Source organism: Lemur catta, chromosome 2, assembly GCF_020740605.2.
Source record: "Lemur catta isolate mLemCat1 chromosome 2, mLemCat1.pri, whole genome shotgun sequence".
In the NCBI taxonomy this organism is placed as follows: domain Eukaryota; kingdom Metazoa; phylum Chordata; class Mammalia; order Primates; family Lemuridae; genus Lemur; species Lemur catta.
In genome coordinates, this window is record NC_059129.1 from 50585775 (window position 1) to 50604955 (window position 19181).

A 19181-nucleotide genomic window follows, 5' to 3' on the forward strand; every position below is an offset into this window, starting at 1 on the left:
TCCTCTCTCACTGACTTCACCCTAATCTCAGCCCTGTTTCCAATACAACTTTATTTACAAAACTAGGCAGCTGGCCCACAGAGCTGTAGTTTGCCCATTTGGTTTTTTAAAATACTGCCTGAAAGTATTACTTATGTTGGCACTACCTAAACTTTTCACCCTAGGCCATTGCCTCACTTACCTCACCCTAATCCTGGATAACAATGAAGCCTTTGGGTTACACATCGAGGGCCCCAGTACTCACCTCCCCTGAGGCTCAGAGAGGCAAAGAGACTTCTCCAAAGACACACAGTGGGTGATGGGGCTGGAATCTGAACTCTAGTCCCATGCCAAGGCCCACTGCCTGGCCGTCACACTCTACCATGCTCCATCCCAGAATGCTGATTTTAATGAGTATGGATTTTTTAAAACTTTTTATTCAAGTATAATGGTCACACAAAAAAGTGCATGCACCATAATTGTTCAGCTTGCTACATCCTTACAAATTGAGCACACCTGTGTAACCAGCAAATTTAAAGCACATTTTACCTTTCCAACGAAGCAGACATTAGTACTGGTCCAGGGGCAGGGTCTTCAAGACGAAGCAGGAGACTTGGAACAGTAAGGCTCCAGGATTGGTCTGATCCAGAGCTTAGGGGCCCTGGATTGAGACTAAGAAACTAAGGGAGTGAGATTGTATAGGAGGTGGACATTAACTACCAACCTGAGCCTTGCGCCAAGCTTAAGTCTGCTTACAATACTGAACAAAATCTTTCAAAATAACAGCTTCAATAAAAGGTAATTCTGCTTTCTTTAACAGGACATAGCCACCCCCAGTCAAAGCCGGCACAAACTGGTTGCCGCCAAGATAAAGCCCAAAGTTGACCACTCATAGACCTTTTCCCTCATTTTAATACTAACAATCACATCCAAGGGTGGAGATTTAACATGCTAATGAGACAGGCGATGCATGGAGGCACATTATGGCCAGATGGGCAGCTGCCAACAAAACTCCGCCTCTCCATGCTATGATTTCAATGTTGGTGCTAAACTTTCTCTCTCTCTCCCTTTAAAAGTTTCCCAGCCCTCTCAGCCAGTCTGATTGCTTCTTAACCAGCACTGTCTTCCTGCTGTCCGAACATGAGCCCCGTTAAAGCCTCTCCTGTGACTCTCATTTGACCTCGGGCTAATTTCTATTGCAAAGAGAGTGCAGGGGCCTGCGCGGGTAGCAGGAGGGGTGCAGCACCGAGGTCGAGGAAGAGGCCCCATGCGGGAGAGGGCAGAGACGGTGAGAGCTGCCCGCGGAGGCGGGTGAGGCCCAGCCCGCCCGCCCAGGTAAGCCGGATAGAATGCAGCAGCCGCCAAGCCCAGGCGCGGGCGCGTCCCGGTGACTCAACCGGTGCCAGGAAGGGGGAGTTCCTTCTGCTCTCCAGAGCTCCCAGACAGCAGCCTGATCCAGGCCGGCTCCTGGGGCGCCAGGCCCCCACAGCCAGCAGCCCGGCCCTGGGGTGGGACCCCCTACTCCCGGCCTGGCCCGCCTCCCTCCTGGCTTCAGCCACTGGGGCCCATCGCGGGGACGAGGCCGCGGGTAGCCAGAGCTGTGTCGGCGCCGTGGGGGCCCCCTGGGTCCTGGCCCCGACGGCGCCCCGGGGACCTGCGAGCGCCGTAAGTAGCGACTGCGGGGCCTAAGGGGGGTGCGGAGAAGAATCCCTGAGTCCCTTGCCCGGCCCCCTGCGTCGTAGCTCACCCCTTCCAGCGCCAGCTGACGCGGGACTAGGAGAGGTGGCCTGGCGACGCCGCTGCCTCCCTCACTGCTCACTGGCCCTCGTGGTGAGGAGCCCAGACGCGGCTCCTGGGCGGCCCGAGTCAATGACCGCGACTCTTGTCACCCCAGCTGACGGCCCCACCTGAGGACCATCCCACCGGCACACCCAGCCTCACCTGGCGGGCGGCAGGCTCCGTGCTCTTTCCCATTCTCAGGACGGGGTCCCGAAGTCATGCTGAGCGTCCCTGGACCCCCTCGGACCGCCTGGCAGCGGCTCCTTCCTACAACCACTGCTCACAATTCCAGATGTGCCCCCCCCACCGGCTGGTCCCGCTGGGAGAGCCCCCCCCTTTCTCCAGCACTCTCATTTTAGAAGGCCTCAGAGCCCGAACAAGGGCTGAATTCGGAGAATCTCTGTTTGCCTCCAAAGTCGGTTTTCTGACACGAATTCCCACGCAGGGGCAGGGGGATTAGGGATGCTCAGATCCGCTATAGGACAGGGGAGGCCGGATAGTCACTAACCGGATTTCCCAGAGGGACAACGTCTGGCGGCATGGGCCGCAGGCGGAGACCGAGGGGGTGGGCAAAGGGTGCCTGAGGAACTTGATCCCTTCCATCTTTGGGGCAACGAGACTGGGGGTCCCGCAATGATTCAAACAGTTGGCCGGAGGTAGCTGTGGTTTCTTTCTCCCGTTCTGTCTCCTGATTTTCTGCAAACTTTTGCAGAGTTTAGGGCAGGCGAAGGAAAACACGCAGCCCCTCGTGCAGCCCGCGGGGCTCTGGGACTCGGGAGGCGGAGATGTGGGGAGACTGAGGCCCCACTCTGGGGGCGCAGAGGAAGCGCGCCGAGCCGGCTTCCTGTGGGGGCTCGGGCCTCAGGCGCCCCGCGGACAGACGTGTCCGGCCGAGGCAGGGCCGAGCCCGGCGCGGAGGAGGGGACCGGGAGGGGGGCGACTGGGAAGGCGAGGAGGGGCGGGGAGAGGGTGGGCCAGGGAAGAGGGGAGGGGAGAGGCGAGCGGGGGAGGAGCGAGGGGGCTGGAGGGAGAGAAGGAAGAAGGAAGGGGGCGCGCGGCGGGAGCTGGCGCCGAAATGGGAGAAAAGAGCGAGTGAGAGGGCGGGCCCGCCGGGCGAGCACCGAGGAGCCGAGTGGCCCTCGGCGGGGGCGCCCGCGGCAGGCGCATGGCGGGCCCCGCGCGGTGACCGGGCTGGGCGACAGAGTAGCGCGCAGCTTGCACGAGTAAGGGGACGGGGGAGGCGCGCGTCCGCGGCTGGATCGCCCCCTGCCCGCTCCCGGCCCCTGAGGAAGGTCGGCCCCGCCCGCTGAGCCCTGTTTTCCGCAGGTCCCGGGCCGATGTACCAGGTGAGCAGCCAGCGTCCCCCTCGCTGCGACGCGCCCCATGGAGCCCCCAGCGCGGCCCCGGGCCCAGGTAGGACGCGGAATGGAGAGCAAGGCTGGACAGGAGCACGGTGGGCGGCTGCGGGGGCCAGTTACTAGTTCTCCCCACTCCTGCCTGAGACTCGGGGAGACGGCTCCAGAGAGCCTGGTGGGGGTGGGGTCGAGAAGTCTGGGTATCGGGGACCTGGTCCAAGCAGAGTGGAGGGCTGGGGTGAGGGGGGCAGGGCCCAGAACAGAAGCTGCGACTGCGCCAAGTTGGCTCCGACCTCCCCCAACCCAACACCAGACACACACACACACTCACACTCACACACTGCAGTGTCTGTCTGTCCGTCTGGGATTTGCGTCCCAGCCGTTTCTGCCCAGTGTGTAAATATTTATGGGGGCCTCGAAGGGGGAGTTGTCTCAGTCTTTCTCTCTTTCCCTTCCCCCAGCTCAATCAGAGCTCAGAGCTTCCCGAAAACTTTTGTCTGCCACCAGCGGCTGCGGGACCGGCCCCTCCCCTCTTTCTTGCCATCTCCTCTCCCTCGCCTTACTTTCCTCCCTGCCGAACAGCCCCTGCGCTCCTACCCTGCGGGCTGCGCCTCTTTCTCTCTCCTCGCCCCAACCCAAGTGTGGGCCAAGGGACAGTTGGCGACTCCTAAGGGGGTCTGGGGTAGGGGCCCTGCTGGCTGTGGCTCTCAGTCCCTTCCCCTCACTGTACAGAGGCCTCAGCTGAGGCGCACAATGGAAGTCCTGGTCAGGGAGAAGCCAGGAACATCTGGGATGTGTTTGGGGGCAGGGCACGGGGTGCAGGAGTGTAGGCCCAGAGCTCATGACTTGAATCCTTCCTCTAGGTTATTATAATTCTTTGCCTTCCTCCCGCCAGCCCCCTTCTCCCCTCTTTGGTTCTCCACACACTGAAGGTGTGCTCCTGGACCTCTGACGCTCACTCCCTGCATGGCCTTGGACGAGTTCCCTCCCCTCTCTGGCCTCAGTCTCCACACCCACCAAGCACTGTCTGCCTGTTTGGAGGGGCCCATCTCAGCGCCCGGTCTGTTTGGTGTGGATGCCCGGCTGTGGAGCTGGGGGGTCTCCTAAACCAGAATGAGAACATGTAGGAGATGTCTGGCCAGTGGCCAGCACATAGATGAGACCAATATGTCTGCAGCCCATCTTGGCCAACCCTCAGATTTCCTCCTCTTTCTGTGGGGCCCCTGCAGCAGGGACTTCTGGGGAATAAATTCCTCCAAGAACTGGGCTACTCCAGGCTGGAGGCTCCAAAGGTCTTTCTCTGTGTCTGGGAACCTTCCTTGTCCCTCTGAGCCTCTCTCCCCTCCCCTTTTCCTCAGCCTCCCTCTCTGTCCCATCCTCCCGCCTTCCCCTTATCCTTTTTCTCTGCTCTCTCATCCACCACCTCCTTCCAAGATCCCTCCCTTGTTTGACCCATTCTCAGCCCCAGGAGCAAGAGGAGGGGGCTAAGTGTGCTCAGAGCAGGGCCCAGGCCAGGGTGGGCACCTGGGAGGTTTAAGATCTGGGCTGTAACTTGAGGCCCCTAAGCGCCCCAGCAAGCCCCCTCCCCAGCCTGGGCTGGGCCAGACAATGTGGCTTTCATAACTCAAGGCCTTGCTCTGCCACCGCTTTGGGAGAATGAGCCTGCTGCCCAGGAAGCCCAAACCGCAGGAGACCCAGCCAAAACCCCACAGACGCCTGAATCCGAGACCAGAATCCCCCACGCTCTGCTCCCTGAGCGCTGACAGAACAGCAAGGCCACAGCGCTGCCCCCAGGGGCCCTGCTGGCAGGACAGCCAGGGAGCAAGTCGGCCCCCGCCCTCAGCCTCCGAAGATGCAGACAGGGCACAAGGGGACTCAGGACAAATCTGGTTGGGGCAGGTAGCCAAGCCCCCACACCCTTGGCTCCCCCAGTGGCCTCCTCCCCACCCACCCTGAGAGCCCCAGGAGCCGGGCTTCCTAACCCACAAGCAGATTTCTGCCCAGCACTGGGGCGTCACATTCCTGCTCATGGTTCTAAATTGAATTTCCTGGGGAATTAGAGTCTTCAGACCTAAAATAAAACCAACTCAGCTCAGTCTACCTGGCCAGCTCAGGCCCTCTCCAGTTCTCAGCTTGGTGGCCCGGGACTGTGACCAGTGGATTCACATTAACCATGGGTGCATCAAAGGAATCCACATTCTCTGTCCTTCTTGGAGTTTAGGGCCAGAGGCCACCCCTAGTCCTCAGCCCTCTTTCTCTTTCTCCTTCCCTGACTAGCATTCCAAACCCCAGAGCTCAGTACTCACCGATAGACATTACCCGAGTGCCCATGGGGACTGCAGACATGAATACTGACACCATCCCATGGGGGTGAGTTGGGGAGCCATGGTTGAGGAGCCAGGACTTCACTACCAGTTATAATTAACAAGAGGTGACACTAAATTCTCAGCAACTGGGCCACTTGGAGGAGGGACTGTTGGCTCAGGGGTCAGAGAAGCTTTCTGGAGGAAGAGGTGAAGCTTGAGGTGTGTCAGGAAGGATGGGTTGGATTTGGAGAGTGGGAGAAGGGAGGGGTAGGACATTCTGGTCAAGAGGAACAGTGTGAGCATGGGTGGGGTGGTCAGAAGGCCCAGTGATGGCCTGGGGCCATGGAGAGGCCAGTCTGTCTGAAACACTGGATCCTTGTACATTGAAGATTGAAGGTGAGGACTGAGGCCTTGAATGCCAGACAAAGGAGAGACTGAAGTGTGTGGTTCCAGCCACCACTGTCCAACCAGATGAGGTCCTGGCCCTCTCTCTCCAAGGGGGAAATGCGGATCCACTGTCCACAAAGACAATGACAAGGGCTGGGCTTGAGGGACCAGGCTTTGGAGCTCTGGAACATGAGTTTCTCTCCACACCAGCCAGGGACCTTGTGGCTAGAACCCCCATGGACACTGTCCAGGCTTGAACCTATCTACCCCCCGCTTGGTGGGCAGCAGGCAGGGGGAGCCCACAGAGTCCTTGCTGACGTTGGGAGTCTCTCAGCTTTCTCTCTTGGGCTCATGGATTGACACATGGCTCTTCCACTCCCTTCTGTGGCCAGCTGTCTTCCCAGAACTCCAGGCACGGACCTGAACCTTGTCCCATGCTAGGAATGAGAATGTGTCGAAACAAAGGGGCTGTTCCCTTTCTGCATTTCTCCCCTGTGGATTGGGACCCTTGAGAGGAGGTGTGCAGGGCTGGGGGCTTCTGCTCAGAGATGCCACCAGCATGTATGGCACCCCTGTGCAAATTAGGAAAAGATGCCCTGTGGGCAGATGGAGCACGTGTGCGGCTGGGTGGGCAGATGGCGCCTACTAGGAGGACAGGGCTCCAACCAGGGACTTCAGCCCCACCCACGCACCCCCTCAGCAGGACACGCCTTTATGCAGGACGTCGATTGCAGTCCACACAGCGGGCCTCCTTAGCCTTCGCCGGCCACCCCTTCCCTGCAGCCCACTCCGCACCTCCACCCTCCAGGAGTTCCTTCTCTGGCATCTCTTGGTCACAGAAAGGAAAACTGGGCTCTTTGAGCCTCCCGATGTGTGAGCTCTTGGGCCGCACCTCTGGCCTGCCCTCTCTGCTCCGTCTGCTCCACGCAGGAGCTGCTTCTTGGTCAGCGTCCTGGTATCTGGGCCCCTGGGGCAATGTCTCCTGCACAGACAGGGTCTTCCTGCCACTGCTTCTTCCTTCTTATTCTCCTTCCCTGTCTCTGGGCGCTTGGTGCAGCCCCCTCTTCTGCCCTCAGTGCTGGTCTGCTGGGCACAAAGGGTGCCCCTCCCAGCTCCAGGAGGTCTCTGTTCCTCTGTGTATCTCCGGTTCAAGATTTGGTTTTCTTTCCTTCCCAGTTTGCCCTCCAAAGTCTGATGCCTGGCAGGCTTCTGGCAGGATGAGCCTCCTCGGGCCTTGGTCTGGGCTCTATAATTTCCTGTTCCCACCAGGCTGAAGGTCGCCAGCCCTATAGGTGACTGTTAGGAGAGACTGCCCGGGGGAGTGGAGACACTGGGTGAGGAGGACAGAGGTGGGGACTCTAGTCTTCTTAAACCCTCTTTCTCATCTTCCTGTCTCTCTAACCCCGAGGGCCAAGAGAGCAGAAATCCTGGCTCTCTCTACTGTGGGTCTGACAGTGTCACCCCTGTGCATCCTGCTGACCTCAGGAGGAAGCCTGGGAAGTGACCACAACCCCTGCCATTCCCCGGCTATCATTCTAGGCTTCCCAGCCTCAGCACCACCAAATGGCACGTGGTTCCCCTCATCCACGCTGCAGCTGCTCACTCTGGGGGCCGGTTCCTGCTGCTTTTCTCAAACTTCCTCTTCTTGGCTGATGCCTGTTCAAGGATCCATGAGGGCGTGGCCTCCAGGAAGCCTCCTAGTCGCACACAGATACACGCGTCTGGGCTGGGAGCCCGTCTTCTGTGCTTCCACAATTCCTACAGATGCCCCTCCTATAACTTCTGCCCCTCCATGTATGTGACAGCCACCACCCCATCCCAGTCCTGCAGGGACTCCTCAGGCAGTGACCTGGTCTTTCTCTTTCTGGTACACCCAGTGCCTGTCACATTGCTAGGTGCGTCTTAGGTGCTTAATCAATGTGAAATCAAACAGCACAGAAAGGGAAGGAAGGAAGAAAGGGAGGGAGAGAGGGAGGAGCAGGTGGGTGGGTGGAGGGGAGTGTGCATGAAGAAGCCCCTGGATGCCAGGGGGTGCTGAGCATTTTATTTACTCCCTGAAGCCCTGAGAGTTGAGCATTAGGATCCCCCCTTCACACAAGGTGACCTGAATTCTGGTAACTTGCCCAAGCAGGTAACTGGTACAAACCAGGGCTTCGATATTCCGGCTCCTCTCTCGGGCCTTTTTCATTACACAGTGTGGGAGAGTCCAGGCCCCCAGTCAGGGCCTGGGGCCACGGCAAGATGCCCCTGGGGACCAGGGTCTGGAGCAGGACAAGGCCCTCCCTTCTTGGAAATTAGGACCCAAGCCCCGAGCCTCCGTCTTCATGCCGGCTTAGCCTCAGCCACGAGGAGCCACGTCTGAGCTGGTGTGGGCCGGGCTCAGGGCCAGGAGAGGCCCCATCTAGCAGGCTGCACTGTTCCTCCCTGGGTGTCATCCCCACCTGCCTGCTCCCCCATCCCCATCCTGCCACCGTTCAAAAGCCTTTTGACTTCGAGAAGGAGGCTCTGGACAGGCCCAAAGAGCAGATGGGGCTGGAGGGAAGCCACCCCCTCCCTCCCTGGAGCTGTGGGTGCCGTGAAGGGCTCCCAGCAAGCAGCTCCTCTGCCCTGCAGGCGTCCCCAGAGCCCAAGCCTGCCCCAGCTCCTGTCTGCAGGCAGGGCCTGTGGTTGGCCCTGGGCAGGCGTGAGCACGCCCACTTGGGCCTGCCAGCCTCTGTGCTACCCACATGGGGCCTCTGGGGCCTCCATTCTCCTGGCCAGGGGGGCCAGGGCCTCTGAAGAACAAGGGTTCCTCAGGGGTCTCAGTGTCAGAGGCCACAGAGGGATGGTCTGGGCCGTGGAGGAAGCCAGGCCACCGGATCTTCCCCTCAGTGTGCGTCCAGCTCCTGCCCCCAGACCTGCAGCCCGAACTTTAACTGATCCCTCTAATTACCTGCCTCCTCTGCTCTCATCTCTCTCTGTCATCTGGAGACAGTTCAGAGAGGGACGCCATGTGCAAGCCCTCTCTGCTCTCTGCGATGGATTCCGTTTTGGGCTCCCTGTCTGTGTGTCTCTCAGTCTCCTTGTGGGGTGTGCACATGGGTGTTCATCTTGTGCTCTCTGGGCTTCACTGCTGCGTTTCTTCATCTTCCGCTGTCCCCTCTGGGTCCTCTGCCCCTCTCCATGCCCCTTTGACCTCTGCGTCTCTCCAAGTCTCTTGCTTCTGCATCTCCCCTGCTCCTTCTCTTTCTCCCAACATGATACATGGGAGGGGGCAGGTGGGGAGCCACCCCCTTGAGACCCCTGTCGTTCCGGCTGCACAGCTGGGGTCTGATGAGAGCTTCAGGCTGCACCCTACGCCCTGTCATTGCCCAGGGCTGCAGCCTGGGCCCCGCCTGTGACCCCTGGCTTTACCCTCAGGCCTTCCCACACCCCGTGGCTGGGGCTTTGGGAGCTCAGACCTCTTTATGCCCCCACCCCCAGGGCCCCTGGCTCTGCCACCTCAGGGACTGTGGGTTTCAAGGTGGCTCCATTTCTGCCTTCCGCCGCCCCTGCACAGAGCCACTGTAATTACATGTGGCTGCGGTTCGCCTCTTCCCCAGCGCTCCTGGCTGTCTCCTTGCCTCTTCCTGCCTGTAGCCCCTCCCTGCTCCTCACCCCCAGGTTCCTCAGGCTCCTTCTCTGGCATCCTCCCTTCTCTGACCCAGTTCCTCCCTGTCTGTCCGCATGGCACCCCCTCCTCCCTCTTCCACCCCATCTCTTTGTCTCCACTGCTGACTTTCGTGCTGTTGCTGGCCTCGCTCCTGTCCCGGCTGTCGGTCACTGGGTTTCTGTGGCTCTCTCTTTCCATGCTAGTCTCCCACGGTCCAATACTCTCTCTCCCTGCGCTTCCACCTTTTGCTGCCCCTCTGGTTCTTTCTCTCCTTGTCACTCTCACTGCCTGTCCCCATCTCTCCTTCCCTGGCCCACTGTTTATTCTCTCGTGCACTGTTCCTGCCTCCTCTCCCATTGCCTTTATACTGCCGTCTCAGGCCCTGCCCCGAGACACACACACACACACACACACACACACACACATGCCCCACCCCTTGCTCGCTCACAGATTGTGGTTTGGGAGCTTTCTATTTTGGAGTCTGGGACTGTTGTCAGCTAGGGTAAGGGGTGGGTAACTGGTGCACAGAGACCAAGACTGAGGGTGCACTCGGCATGCTGAGCTGGGAAACAGGAGGCCCCGGGAAAACATACCTCAGTCATCTGCTTTTTCCGTAGCCCAGACCCTATCCCTCCTGCCTGGGCTGGAGGTAGTAACAGGACCCACTCACCCTGCAGAGGCAGCACCAGAAGAGGGCTCCCTGGAGGAGGCGGCACCCCCCATGCCCCAAGGCAATGGCTCTGGGGCCCCCCAGGCCCTGGACTGCACTGACCTCGATGTCCCCACAGAAGCTGTGACATGTGAGTCCTAGGGAGCTGGGGGCTTGGGGTGGCAACATGTAGGGGTTGCACTAGGGAATCCAACCCCAAGAGGTTGGCAGAAGTGCAGTGGGTGTCCACAGGTGCGCCCACTTGGCCAGGCCCTTGACAGTGGCAGCATGGGCAGAGCAAGGTGTAGGGCACCATCACTGTGCTTTCTGTCGAGGGGGAGGACCTCCACTACGAAACCGTGCGGACGCAGGGGCGTGTCTGCATCTCCAGGCAGGTGGCGCAGGGCAGAGTGCGTGAGGCTGCGTGGAAGGAGGCAGCCTGGCCTTGGGAGGAGAGGTGGGGGCCGGGCGGGACAGGGACAGGGAGCTGGAGCCCCGTGTAGCCCCATCCTCCTGGGATCAAGGGTAAGGGGAAGAAGAGAAGCCCCCCGCTGGTCTGGGGAGAAAGGAACAAAACTCAGCTCCATCCCCAGGTCTGGCCCGAGGTCTCCAAGGAGGTCCTGGGAGCAAATTCTCCACCCTCCCCTCAAGAGCAGGGGAAGTGGCACTGAGATTGTTTTATAATAACTGAAGAAGATCCGCCAAATCTATAGACACAGTTTTACTTTCCACCTTTCTCCACCTGAACAAGCTCACGTGCTCTCCAAATCGGCCTGCAGTAAGGCAGCAAGATAGCTACTGCCCGGCCCGTTTTACAGATGAGGAAACTGAGGCCCAGAGAACGGCTCACCCTGGTCACAAGCAGGGCAACTCGGGTCTCCTGGCCCAGTGCTCTCTCCTGTGCCTGCCTGCCCAGCTGGCATGGCTGGGCAGGAGCCGCCTTCAGCCGGGGCATCTGGGGCTAAGCTGGACTCCCTGGAAGTCAGGGTTACTAAGTCTGCTAGCACACTGCCCTCGGCCTCCTCCAGACACACCCACCAGCAGAATTGAGAGAAAGAGGTCAGTGCCGTGGCCATGGAGAAGGGGGCCTGGATGGGAGTGGGACAGACACTCCTGTGTCTGTGGGCCCTGAGTGTTTGCTCTGTGACTCAGCCCCCAGCCTGCCCCCAGGGCCACCCCCACGGCCGTGGCCACAGGCAAGCTCTGTGTCTGCCCACACCCCCCTGGGCCCTCAGCTCACCACACACTCCCGCCCTCTGGTCACTGTGCCCATGTTTAGGCAGCAGGGCAAGGGGCACCGAAGCTGGCCATAGACTTGGCCCAGTCACCGTCTGTGGGGCCAGGAGGTGGGGGCAAGATGATTCAGGCCTGGCCACTTCCCGTGGCCTTACCCCTGTTTACCCGGATGCAGGCACCAGCCACGCCTCTTGCCAAAGGCTCCCAGCATGGAGGCTCTCCAGGGCCCTGTCCCCCACCCTCCCCGGACTCCCCACCTTGTCCTGGGCTCCTTTCTCCAATCTCCATGCCGCTCCTCCACTTCCTAGCTAGGGGACTTTGGGCAAGTTTTACCCTCTCTGGGCCTCAGTTTTCTCACCTGTGTAAGAGGGCCAATAATGGATCTATTGTGATGCTTAAAGAAGTTACTGCATGTAAAGCTCTTAGCACTGTGCCCGGCCCCTAAGAACTGCTCAGAACACAAGCTGCTGTTACAGGAGTGGTGACCGTTGTGACAGTGCAGCTTATCCCCCAGTCCCTGTCTCCCAGGCTTGTCCTGTGCCTGCCCCTCTGCCCTCTGAGCCCCAGCCCCTAGTCTCCAGGCTGGTCTCATCTCTGATGCTTACTAGCTGTGCGACCTCGGGCAACTTACTGTACCTCTCTGGGACTCCGTTTCCTCGTCAGTAAAAGAGCAATAGGGATATGGAGAGGACTTGCTGAGACAGTAATTAGCAAGCGCTTAGAGCAGTGGCTGGCATGCAGTAAGTGCTCAATCAGTGTTGCATCTTGTGACTGCTACCACTGCTAGGAGCCCCAGCCCCCTCAGTCAAAGGAAGCACTGAGGCCACCCTCCCCTTTCCTAACCCCCCAGGGCCCCCCAGACATCTCCCTCCTACACAGTCCAAATACACAAGCCAGGCCTGGGTGGAGTTGGGGACCCAGACCCACTCCTGAGGGACTGCAATGCCCAGCACTTACAGAGGGTCCTCAGGGCTGGGGAGCCCACCCAGGAGTCAGGGGCCTGAGCAGATGAGGGGTGCCAGAGCTCTTAGTGACCCCTTCTCAGTCCCCCCCCCCCCCACACACCTGCCGTCCTCTCTTGAGAACAGAACCGAGGCATCCAGTTCTCATCCAGAACTGAGCATCCGTGAGTGAGGTATGGGAAGGAACTGGGCTTAGGGGGTCTCCAGGGTCAGCTTCCCTGCCTCCCACTGATAAAGCTGAATTTGGTCCCTCAGCCTGGGATGAGGACCCAGGGGTCCTGGCTTCGGGGGTCTCCCCGCTGGCTCCCTGTTGCCTTCTCTCCCTTTTCGCCCAGACCCCCAGAACCCCTCCCCAGACTCTGCCAGCTGTTCACAGGGGCAGGACGGGTGGGAGGTGTGCAGGCTGAGGCTCGAGTGGACATGCTCAGGAGGCAGGAGCAGGAGACAGAGGGGCTGCCGCGAGGAGCCCCTGGGTTCCAGGCCAGGCGTCCATCTCCAAACAGATGTTTCCAATAAATCACCCAGCACACCAAGGGCAAAAACAGCTGGGGGCTTGGCAGAGGCCGAGGTGAAGGTTAACTGCTTCATTGCTGTCCTCCCCAACCCTAGGCAAACTGTCCCTGTCCCCCCACCACTACTACTACCACCACCCTTGTCAAAATCCCAGGATGCCAAGAGCAGGAGAGTAGATTTCATGTGGGGTAAGGAGGGGTCCAGGGCTCTGAGCCCTTCCCCTTGCCTTGCATTTCTGTCTTTTCTGGAATGAGCACTAGACTAACTCAATTTCATGGTATGGCTCTAGGCTAGTTGTTTCTGCTATCTGGGCCTCAGATTCCCCCTCTGCAGAATACAGGCGCGGCTGGGTGCCCTGTGGTGTATCCACAAAAGAAGCCAGCAGGAATAGAGCAGGGCTCTGTGGGCTGGCCGGCCCCCACCTTTCCCCATCGCCCTTTCTCTCTGTCTCTCCAGGCCAGCCTCAGGGGAACCCCTTGGGCTGCACCCCACTACTGCCAAATGGTTCTGGCCACCTCTCGGAGCTGGGCAGCACCAGGCAGGCGGGGAATGGTGCACTGGGTGGCTCCAAGGCGCACCGGAAATTGCAGACGCACCCGTCTCTCGCCAGCCAGGGCAGCAAGAAGAGTAAGGGCAGCAGCAAATCCTCCGCCTCCCAGATCCCGCTCCAAGCGCAGGAAGGTAAGCGCCCGTCCCACCTCTCCCTGGGAGAGCCTCCAAAGCCAGGGTCCTCAACACGTGATCCACGCCCAGCACCTGCATCTCACCAGATTGCTGGTCAGAAGTGTGGAATTCCAGCCTCCTTCCAGGCCTCCTAGGCCTGGATCTCTGGGGTGGGGCTTAGCAAGCCCTCCAGGGAGCCTGATGTACCGTCAGATCTGCAAACCCTGAAAAGTGCACCTGTTGGGTAAAGTGAGGCATGCCCGTGTTCTCAAGGCCAACCCTCATCCCTGCTGTCCCAGAGTTGCTGTAACAGGGAATGGAGCCACTGGGCTGACCCAGCTTAAGCCGTTCCATTTCTGGAAACAGAAATTTTCCTTAAGGAGTGACACTAAGATCCTCGGCAGGGTCTGGGCAGCCAACTCCCCTCCCCACCAGGCACGAGTTCAGCACGGTGATGGCTGCCTGCAGCTCAGTGGCTGCCTGACCCTCACCCCAGAATTTCTGGTTGATTCCTGTCCATGTTGGGGGACCCTGGCCTGGTCATCTGCAAACAGGATTGAATTTACACATTTGCACATAAAGTATTCAGGAACCTTCCACCCCGTAGAGCAGATTCTGCCTGACAGTCTTGCCTGTGAAGGAGGCATCTATTCATTTAAAATGTCATAGGCACAGGGAAGCTGTGTGCTGGGTGCCTGGCTCATGCCCTCAGAAAGCTCTCATGAGAGGGACACACACACGTAAGCGCCATACGATGTGATAAGTGCGATGACAGAGGCACACACAGAGGATTATGTGAACACAGGGGACACCCACACCACCCAGAAAGCCGAGGGAGTGGGGCCAAGGAGAGAAGTCTGGGAGGCTGCGGAGGGGGTGTCTGAGCAAGCCTTAGAGGAGGAGGACGCACCCAGGGGAGCAGGAGCAGAGGTAGAAACAGCTGGGGCGGCTAGGTGGTGGCGTGCAAGGTGAGGAACAGGCCTTCCTCAGCCAGCCGGCGGGCGGGCCTGGGCTATCTGGAGGGTGATGGGAAGCCACTGAAGGGTTTTAAACAAGGCAGTGACCTCATCAGATTTGCATTTTTAGAGAGCTACCCTATCTGGTTTGGAGACAGATTGCAAGACCCTGTACAAGCCCCTGACCTCTCCACACAGGAATGCAGGAGGACAGGGTCAGGCCCTCCACAGCCGAGTGACACTCCCAAGGGCCCACCTGGTCAGGGGAACTGGACACTCTGCCCCATGGCCTGGCCCTGGGAGGGGATTCAGAGCATGGACTCCGGAGCCAGCCTGCCTGGATTCCATTCCCAGCTCCTACCAGCCAGGTGCCCAAAGGCCGGGCAGGGTCATGGGTTCATTCATTAACATTTATTCACTGAGCACTTCCATGTGCCAGGTGTTGTTCTTGGGACTTGTAACATATCAGTGAACAAAACAAAGATGCCTGCCCCGGTGGAGCTGACATTTCAGTAGGAGGAGATGACAACAGATGTGAGGAAGTTGTGTAGCACAGTGGAAGGTGAAGAGTCCTTGAGTCCTCAGGGGAAGACAAAGGTGGCCAGGCAGGGCTGGGGCTGGGGAGGCGGGAGTAAGGTAAGCAGGTGGCAGCCTAGCAGTGTCGGTGTCGGGGTGGGGGGGTGGAAGGCTTCAGTGAGAGGGCCTCTGGGCACAGGACGGGGGCAGGGAGGGAGCCGTGAGTATCTTCTGGGGCAAGATTGTCCCCAGCAGAGGGAGGAGGCCATGGGGGCTGGGGGAGTGATGGGGGGAGTAGTGGGAGGAGACCCAGGGGGGCAGAGACCAGATCACACCAGGCCATAGGGCCACTGTAAGGGCTTCAACTTTTACTCTGAGTGAGGTGGGAGCCATTGGAGGGTTCTAAACTGGGGAGGGGAAGGATTCGACAGATGTTTCTTAAGGCTCCCCCTGGCCGCTGTGCAGGAGTATCTGAAGGTGGGCAGGGCAGGAGGGGGAGACCAGTGGGGTGGCTGCTGCAGCGGCCCCAGTGAGAGACAAGCAGAGTGGTAGGATTCTGGGTGTAGACTGAACTTCTCTGTGCCTCAGTCTCTTCATCTGTAGAGTGGGGCTAATAATAGCCCCTGCTTCATAGAGTTGGAGGTTTAAATGAATTTAATCTGTGCACAGCACTTAGAACAGTGCTTGGAACATGCCATCGCTCTGTGTGTTTGTTAAATAAATAAACTACGGCTGGTTAAGAGCAAGGACTCACGATCCCAGCTGGCTGCGCTAGAGCCCCCCTCTGGTGTGCTTAACTCTCTGTGCCTCCGGTCAGCCCCTGTAACATGGGGCTGCGGGGACGGTGCATGAGCTTAATGCCTGCTGAACACGGAGCACAGGCGGCGCGCAGTGAGCACGGTCACCCTGCCGTACTGCTGTTGCCGGCCGTACACACACGCACACGCGCACGCTCTCCCCCGCAGACTGCTGCGTCCACTGCATCCTGTCCTGCCTGTTCTGCGAGTTCCTGACGCTGTGCAACATTGTGCTGGACTGCGCCACCTGCGGCTCCTGCAGCTCGGAGGACTCCTGCCTCTGCTGCTGCTGCTGCGGCTCTGGCGAGTGCGCCGACTGCGACCTGCCCTGCGACCTCGACTGCGGCATCCTGGACGCCTGCTGCGAGTCCGCGGACTGCCTGGAGATCTGCATGGAGTGCTGCGGACTCTGCTTCTCCTCCTGACGCCCCCCGCGGGGCCAGCCCGGGGCTGTCACGCAAGGCTGTCACGCAAGGCTTGACACACCTTTCCCCCTGGTCCTCTCCCACCCACCCGGAGCCCTCAGCACCCCAGCCCTGGGGAGAAAGGGGCGCATGGAAGGGCGTCTCAGCCGTGGGAGGTGGGCCCATGGCAGGGAGCCTGTCCTCTTCACCGAGGACCTGGGGGCCGTTGGGGACCAGCGCCAGGGCTGGGGAACACTGTGAAAGTTAGGGGAGGGGCAGGAAGGTGGGGAGGGCAGGGCCAGCAGGGCTGTGAGCTCTCTACCTCTCCCCGCCCTGGTACCCGCCCGCCTGTCCCCGGCGACCCCAGGCTCCGAGGACAGCAAAATGTGAAAAGAGACACCCCACCCCACCCCCAAGCCCTCCCTGTCTCCTTTCCTGGGCTCTTGTGGGGGCCTAAGCCTTGCAGTGACCTGGGAGGGCAGGGCTGGGCACAGGCCTGGGGTGGGGCGGGAGAGGGGACATATGGAAAAGACTGGAAAGGAAGAGGGAGGGACTGGAAGGAGGGTCTGTTCTATTTGTTGCTGTAAATAAAGATATTTGTCCATCTCAGATATCCTCAGGACTCGTGACTCACTTCCACAGACCACAACTCTCCAAAGCAAACAGTCTCTACAACCCCCTGCAAAGCACCCAAGTGGACAAGGCGTCCCTGCCCCTGGGGTCCCTTCCTCTTCTGCTCATCTCACCCCAGAGAGCTGCCCTGCCCTTCCCATCCCCTCCCTGGCTCATGTTCCCCCCTAAGGAAGGAAGGAAGCAAGAGGGGCACCAACGCCCACCATGATTTCCCTCTTCCCGCCAAAGGGAGAGGGAAACCCAGAGAGGGAAGAGTTAACCGTTGGTATAGAATTAATTAACAACAGATGTGTTCGGGTTTTGATTAATTAATCTGCTGACTCCAGTTTCTCGAGCTCCTGCCCGTGAAGTCACTCCAGGGCCTGGGGCGATGTCCATGTCAGTGGCAGAGGGGTGCCCAGTGAGGGGGTCACCCCAGGCCTGGCACAGCCCAAGCTTGCACCTGGCTTCACTAGGAGGCGAGCTGTGGCCCGAGTGGGGCTCACACACCCAGCCTCAGTCGTGCCCCAAACTGCCAGGGGTCCTGCAAAGGAAGGGAACCGTGCCAGGACTGCAGGGACCCTAGAGCATCTGTCCGGCACCCTTGGTGTGCAGAGGGAGGGGCAGGTCTGAGGACGACAGAGCCGCACTGGGGGAGCGCAGACCCTGATGTGGGGGGCTGGGCTGGGCCAGCACCCCCTACACGCATCTGGACCTGCAGGAAGCCAGAAGAGGTCCACGGGGCCGTGAGAGGCCGCCCCATGATCAGGGAGACTTGGATTGTCCTAGAAGACTTGGCTGAAGAAGGCTTTGAAAAGCAGGACCACAAGGGATATTAGTGGGCGCTGCTTCCAGAACAAGGAATTCTGGAAGGAAGAAGGGGGGACTGGGGAAAAGGGCCAAATGAAATCCGAACTCTCTTAAGGAATGTCATGGGAGGGGCCTTGGGAGTGGGTTTTAGCTGCAGCAGCAGGAGGAGGTTATGATAGGCAGTGAGAGGGACTGCCACCCTCCGTCCGCCACCTGCAGGTACACAGGTCATTTGGCCAACTTCGGAGTTTTCTGAGCTCTGGGAGCACACAAGAAACTCCGGACACAGAGAGGAAGGGACCTGCCCAAGGTCACACAGTCAAGCCAGGAGAGAAGCCCCTAGGCCCCCTGGTGTTCATGTATTTATGTGTTTGTGTTGGTTTGTTTAGAATTTTTTGTTTAGTTACTGCATGCCCCAGGTACAAAGGTTCAAGTCTCACCTGTGCACACTCAAGCATTTACACCTACATGTTTTGTTTTGTTACCATAATGTGAGGATCCTGTATACACTGTCCCGCACCCTGTTTCAGTTACTTGGCCGCACGTCTTGGGGAGCTTCCTCAGCAGCACATGAAGAGCCGCCTGGACTGTCACTGGGTGGCTGAGCCACATTCCAGTGACCCAGTTCTGCTCGTAGCCCTTTCCCAAGCTCTCTGTTAGAAACCAGGCTGCGTGAACATAGCCTTTTGCATGAATGAGCTGTATCGGTAGAATGTTCCTGAACGTGGGGTTGCTGGGCTAACACTAACAGCACTGCCCAGGGATCCTGTGAGGGGGTACCAGCCTCCACTCACGTGGCCTGGGGGACCCACGGCTCCCACGGGAAGAGACCACAGTGGGGGCATGTCCCATTCAGGCCCTGAGGCTGGGGTCTGAGGGACGTTAGGGAGGCCAAGAGGATTAGGGGGTGGGGGGCTCCTGACCTACTGATATCTGGTCCAGGTGGGCAGGAAGGCCCCCTCCCGGCCCTCCCTGCTCAGCAGGGCTGTGGCAGGAAGAGGCGCCTCTGCAATCCAAACAGCGATTTCCTGCTGCAGGCTCTGGGGCTGTTTTCTTTAGGACAGTGGCTGAAACCCGAGAGGCTGAGCTGGGTGGAGGTGGGACAGGGGAATAATTTAGCCAGCCCCCAACACACACACACACACACACACACACACACACTCCAAGCACACACCCACTTCACTCCTACACACACACACACACACACACACACACACACACACACACACACACTCTCTCCATACAGTCACATGCTCACGTACATTCCACACGGTCACATGAACACCACCCCACACCACCCGCACCACATACGCACACAGACGTACACACACACGTATTTCACATTTCAGAGCCTGCAGCTGCCACCACCCCCGGCCAGCCTGGGCCTGGGCTACAGGGACCCATGTCCATTGCCCCTTCATCCCATGCCTGCCCTGCCTTCCTCGTCCCTGGCCCTTTGCCCAGGTGGCCCTCATCCTCTCAGGGAAGCAGATGGCATTCGTCTAGAGGCCACCCACCCACTCGCCCCTGCCCAGATACCCCTGCCAGGGCAAGCCCTAGTTCTGGACCCTTCCCCTCTCCCCATGGTGGTCCACCATTGGCTCCAGTCTCTGCTTTCCAACTGGC

At 59.4% G+C, this 19181-nt stretch overlaps 1 protein-coding gene across 5 annotated transcripts; it reads left to right on the forward strand.

Moving 5' to 3' along the window:
- The first annotated feature begins 1079 nt into the window (after window positions 1–1079).
- MDFI (MyoD family inhibitor) lies at window positions 1080–16711 on the forward strand. 5 transcript variants are annotated; one of them, XM_045541896.1, is made up of 5 exons: window positions 1080–1314; window positions 3085–3171; window positions 10055–10237; window positions 13254–13478; window positions 15898–16711. In XM_045541896.1, exons 2-5 carry the CDS (start codon window positions 3096–3098, stop codon window positions 16152–16154), a joined length of 741 nt encoding a protein of 246 aa, XP_045397852.1. In that variant the 5' UTR covers window positions 1080–1314; window positions 3085–3095; the 3' UTR covers window positions 16155–16711. The 5 variants fall into 5 exon arrangements, with proteins under 5 accessions (XP_045397852.1, XP_045397851.1, XP_045397850.1 ...); XM_045541895.1 differs by lacking the exon at window positions 1080–1314 and adding an exon at window positions 1572–1644; XM_045541894.1 differs by lacking the exon at window positions 1080–1314 and adding an exon at window positions 2825–2981.
- Window positions 16712–19181: the final 2470 nt, after the last annotated feature.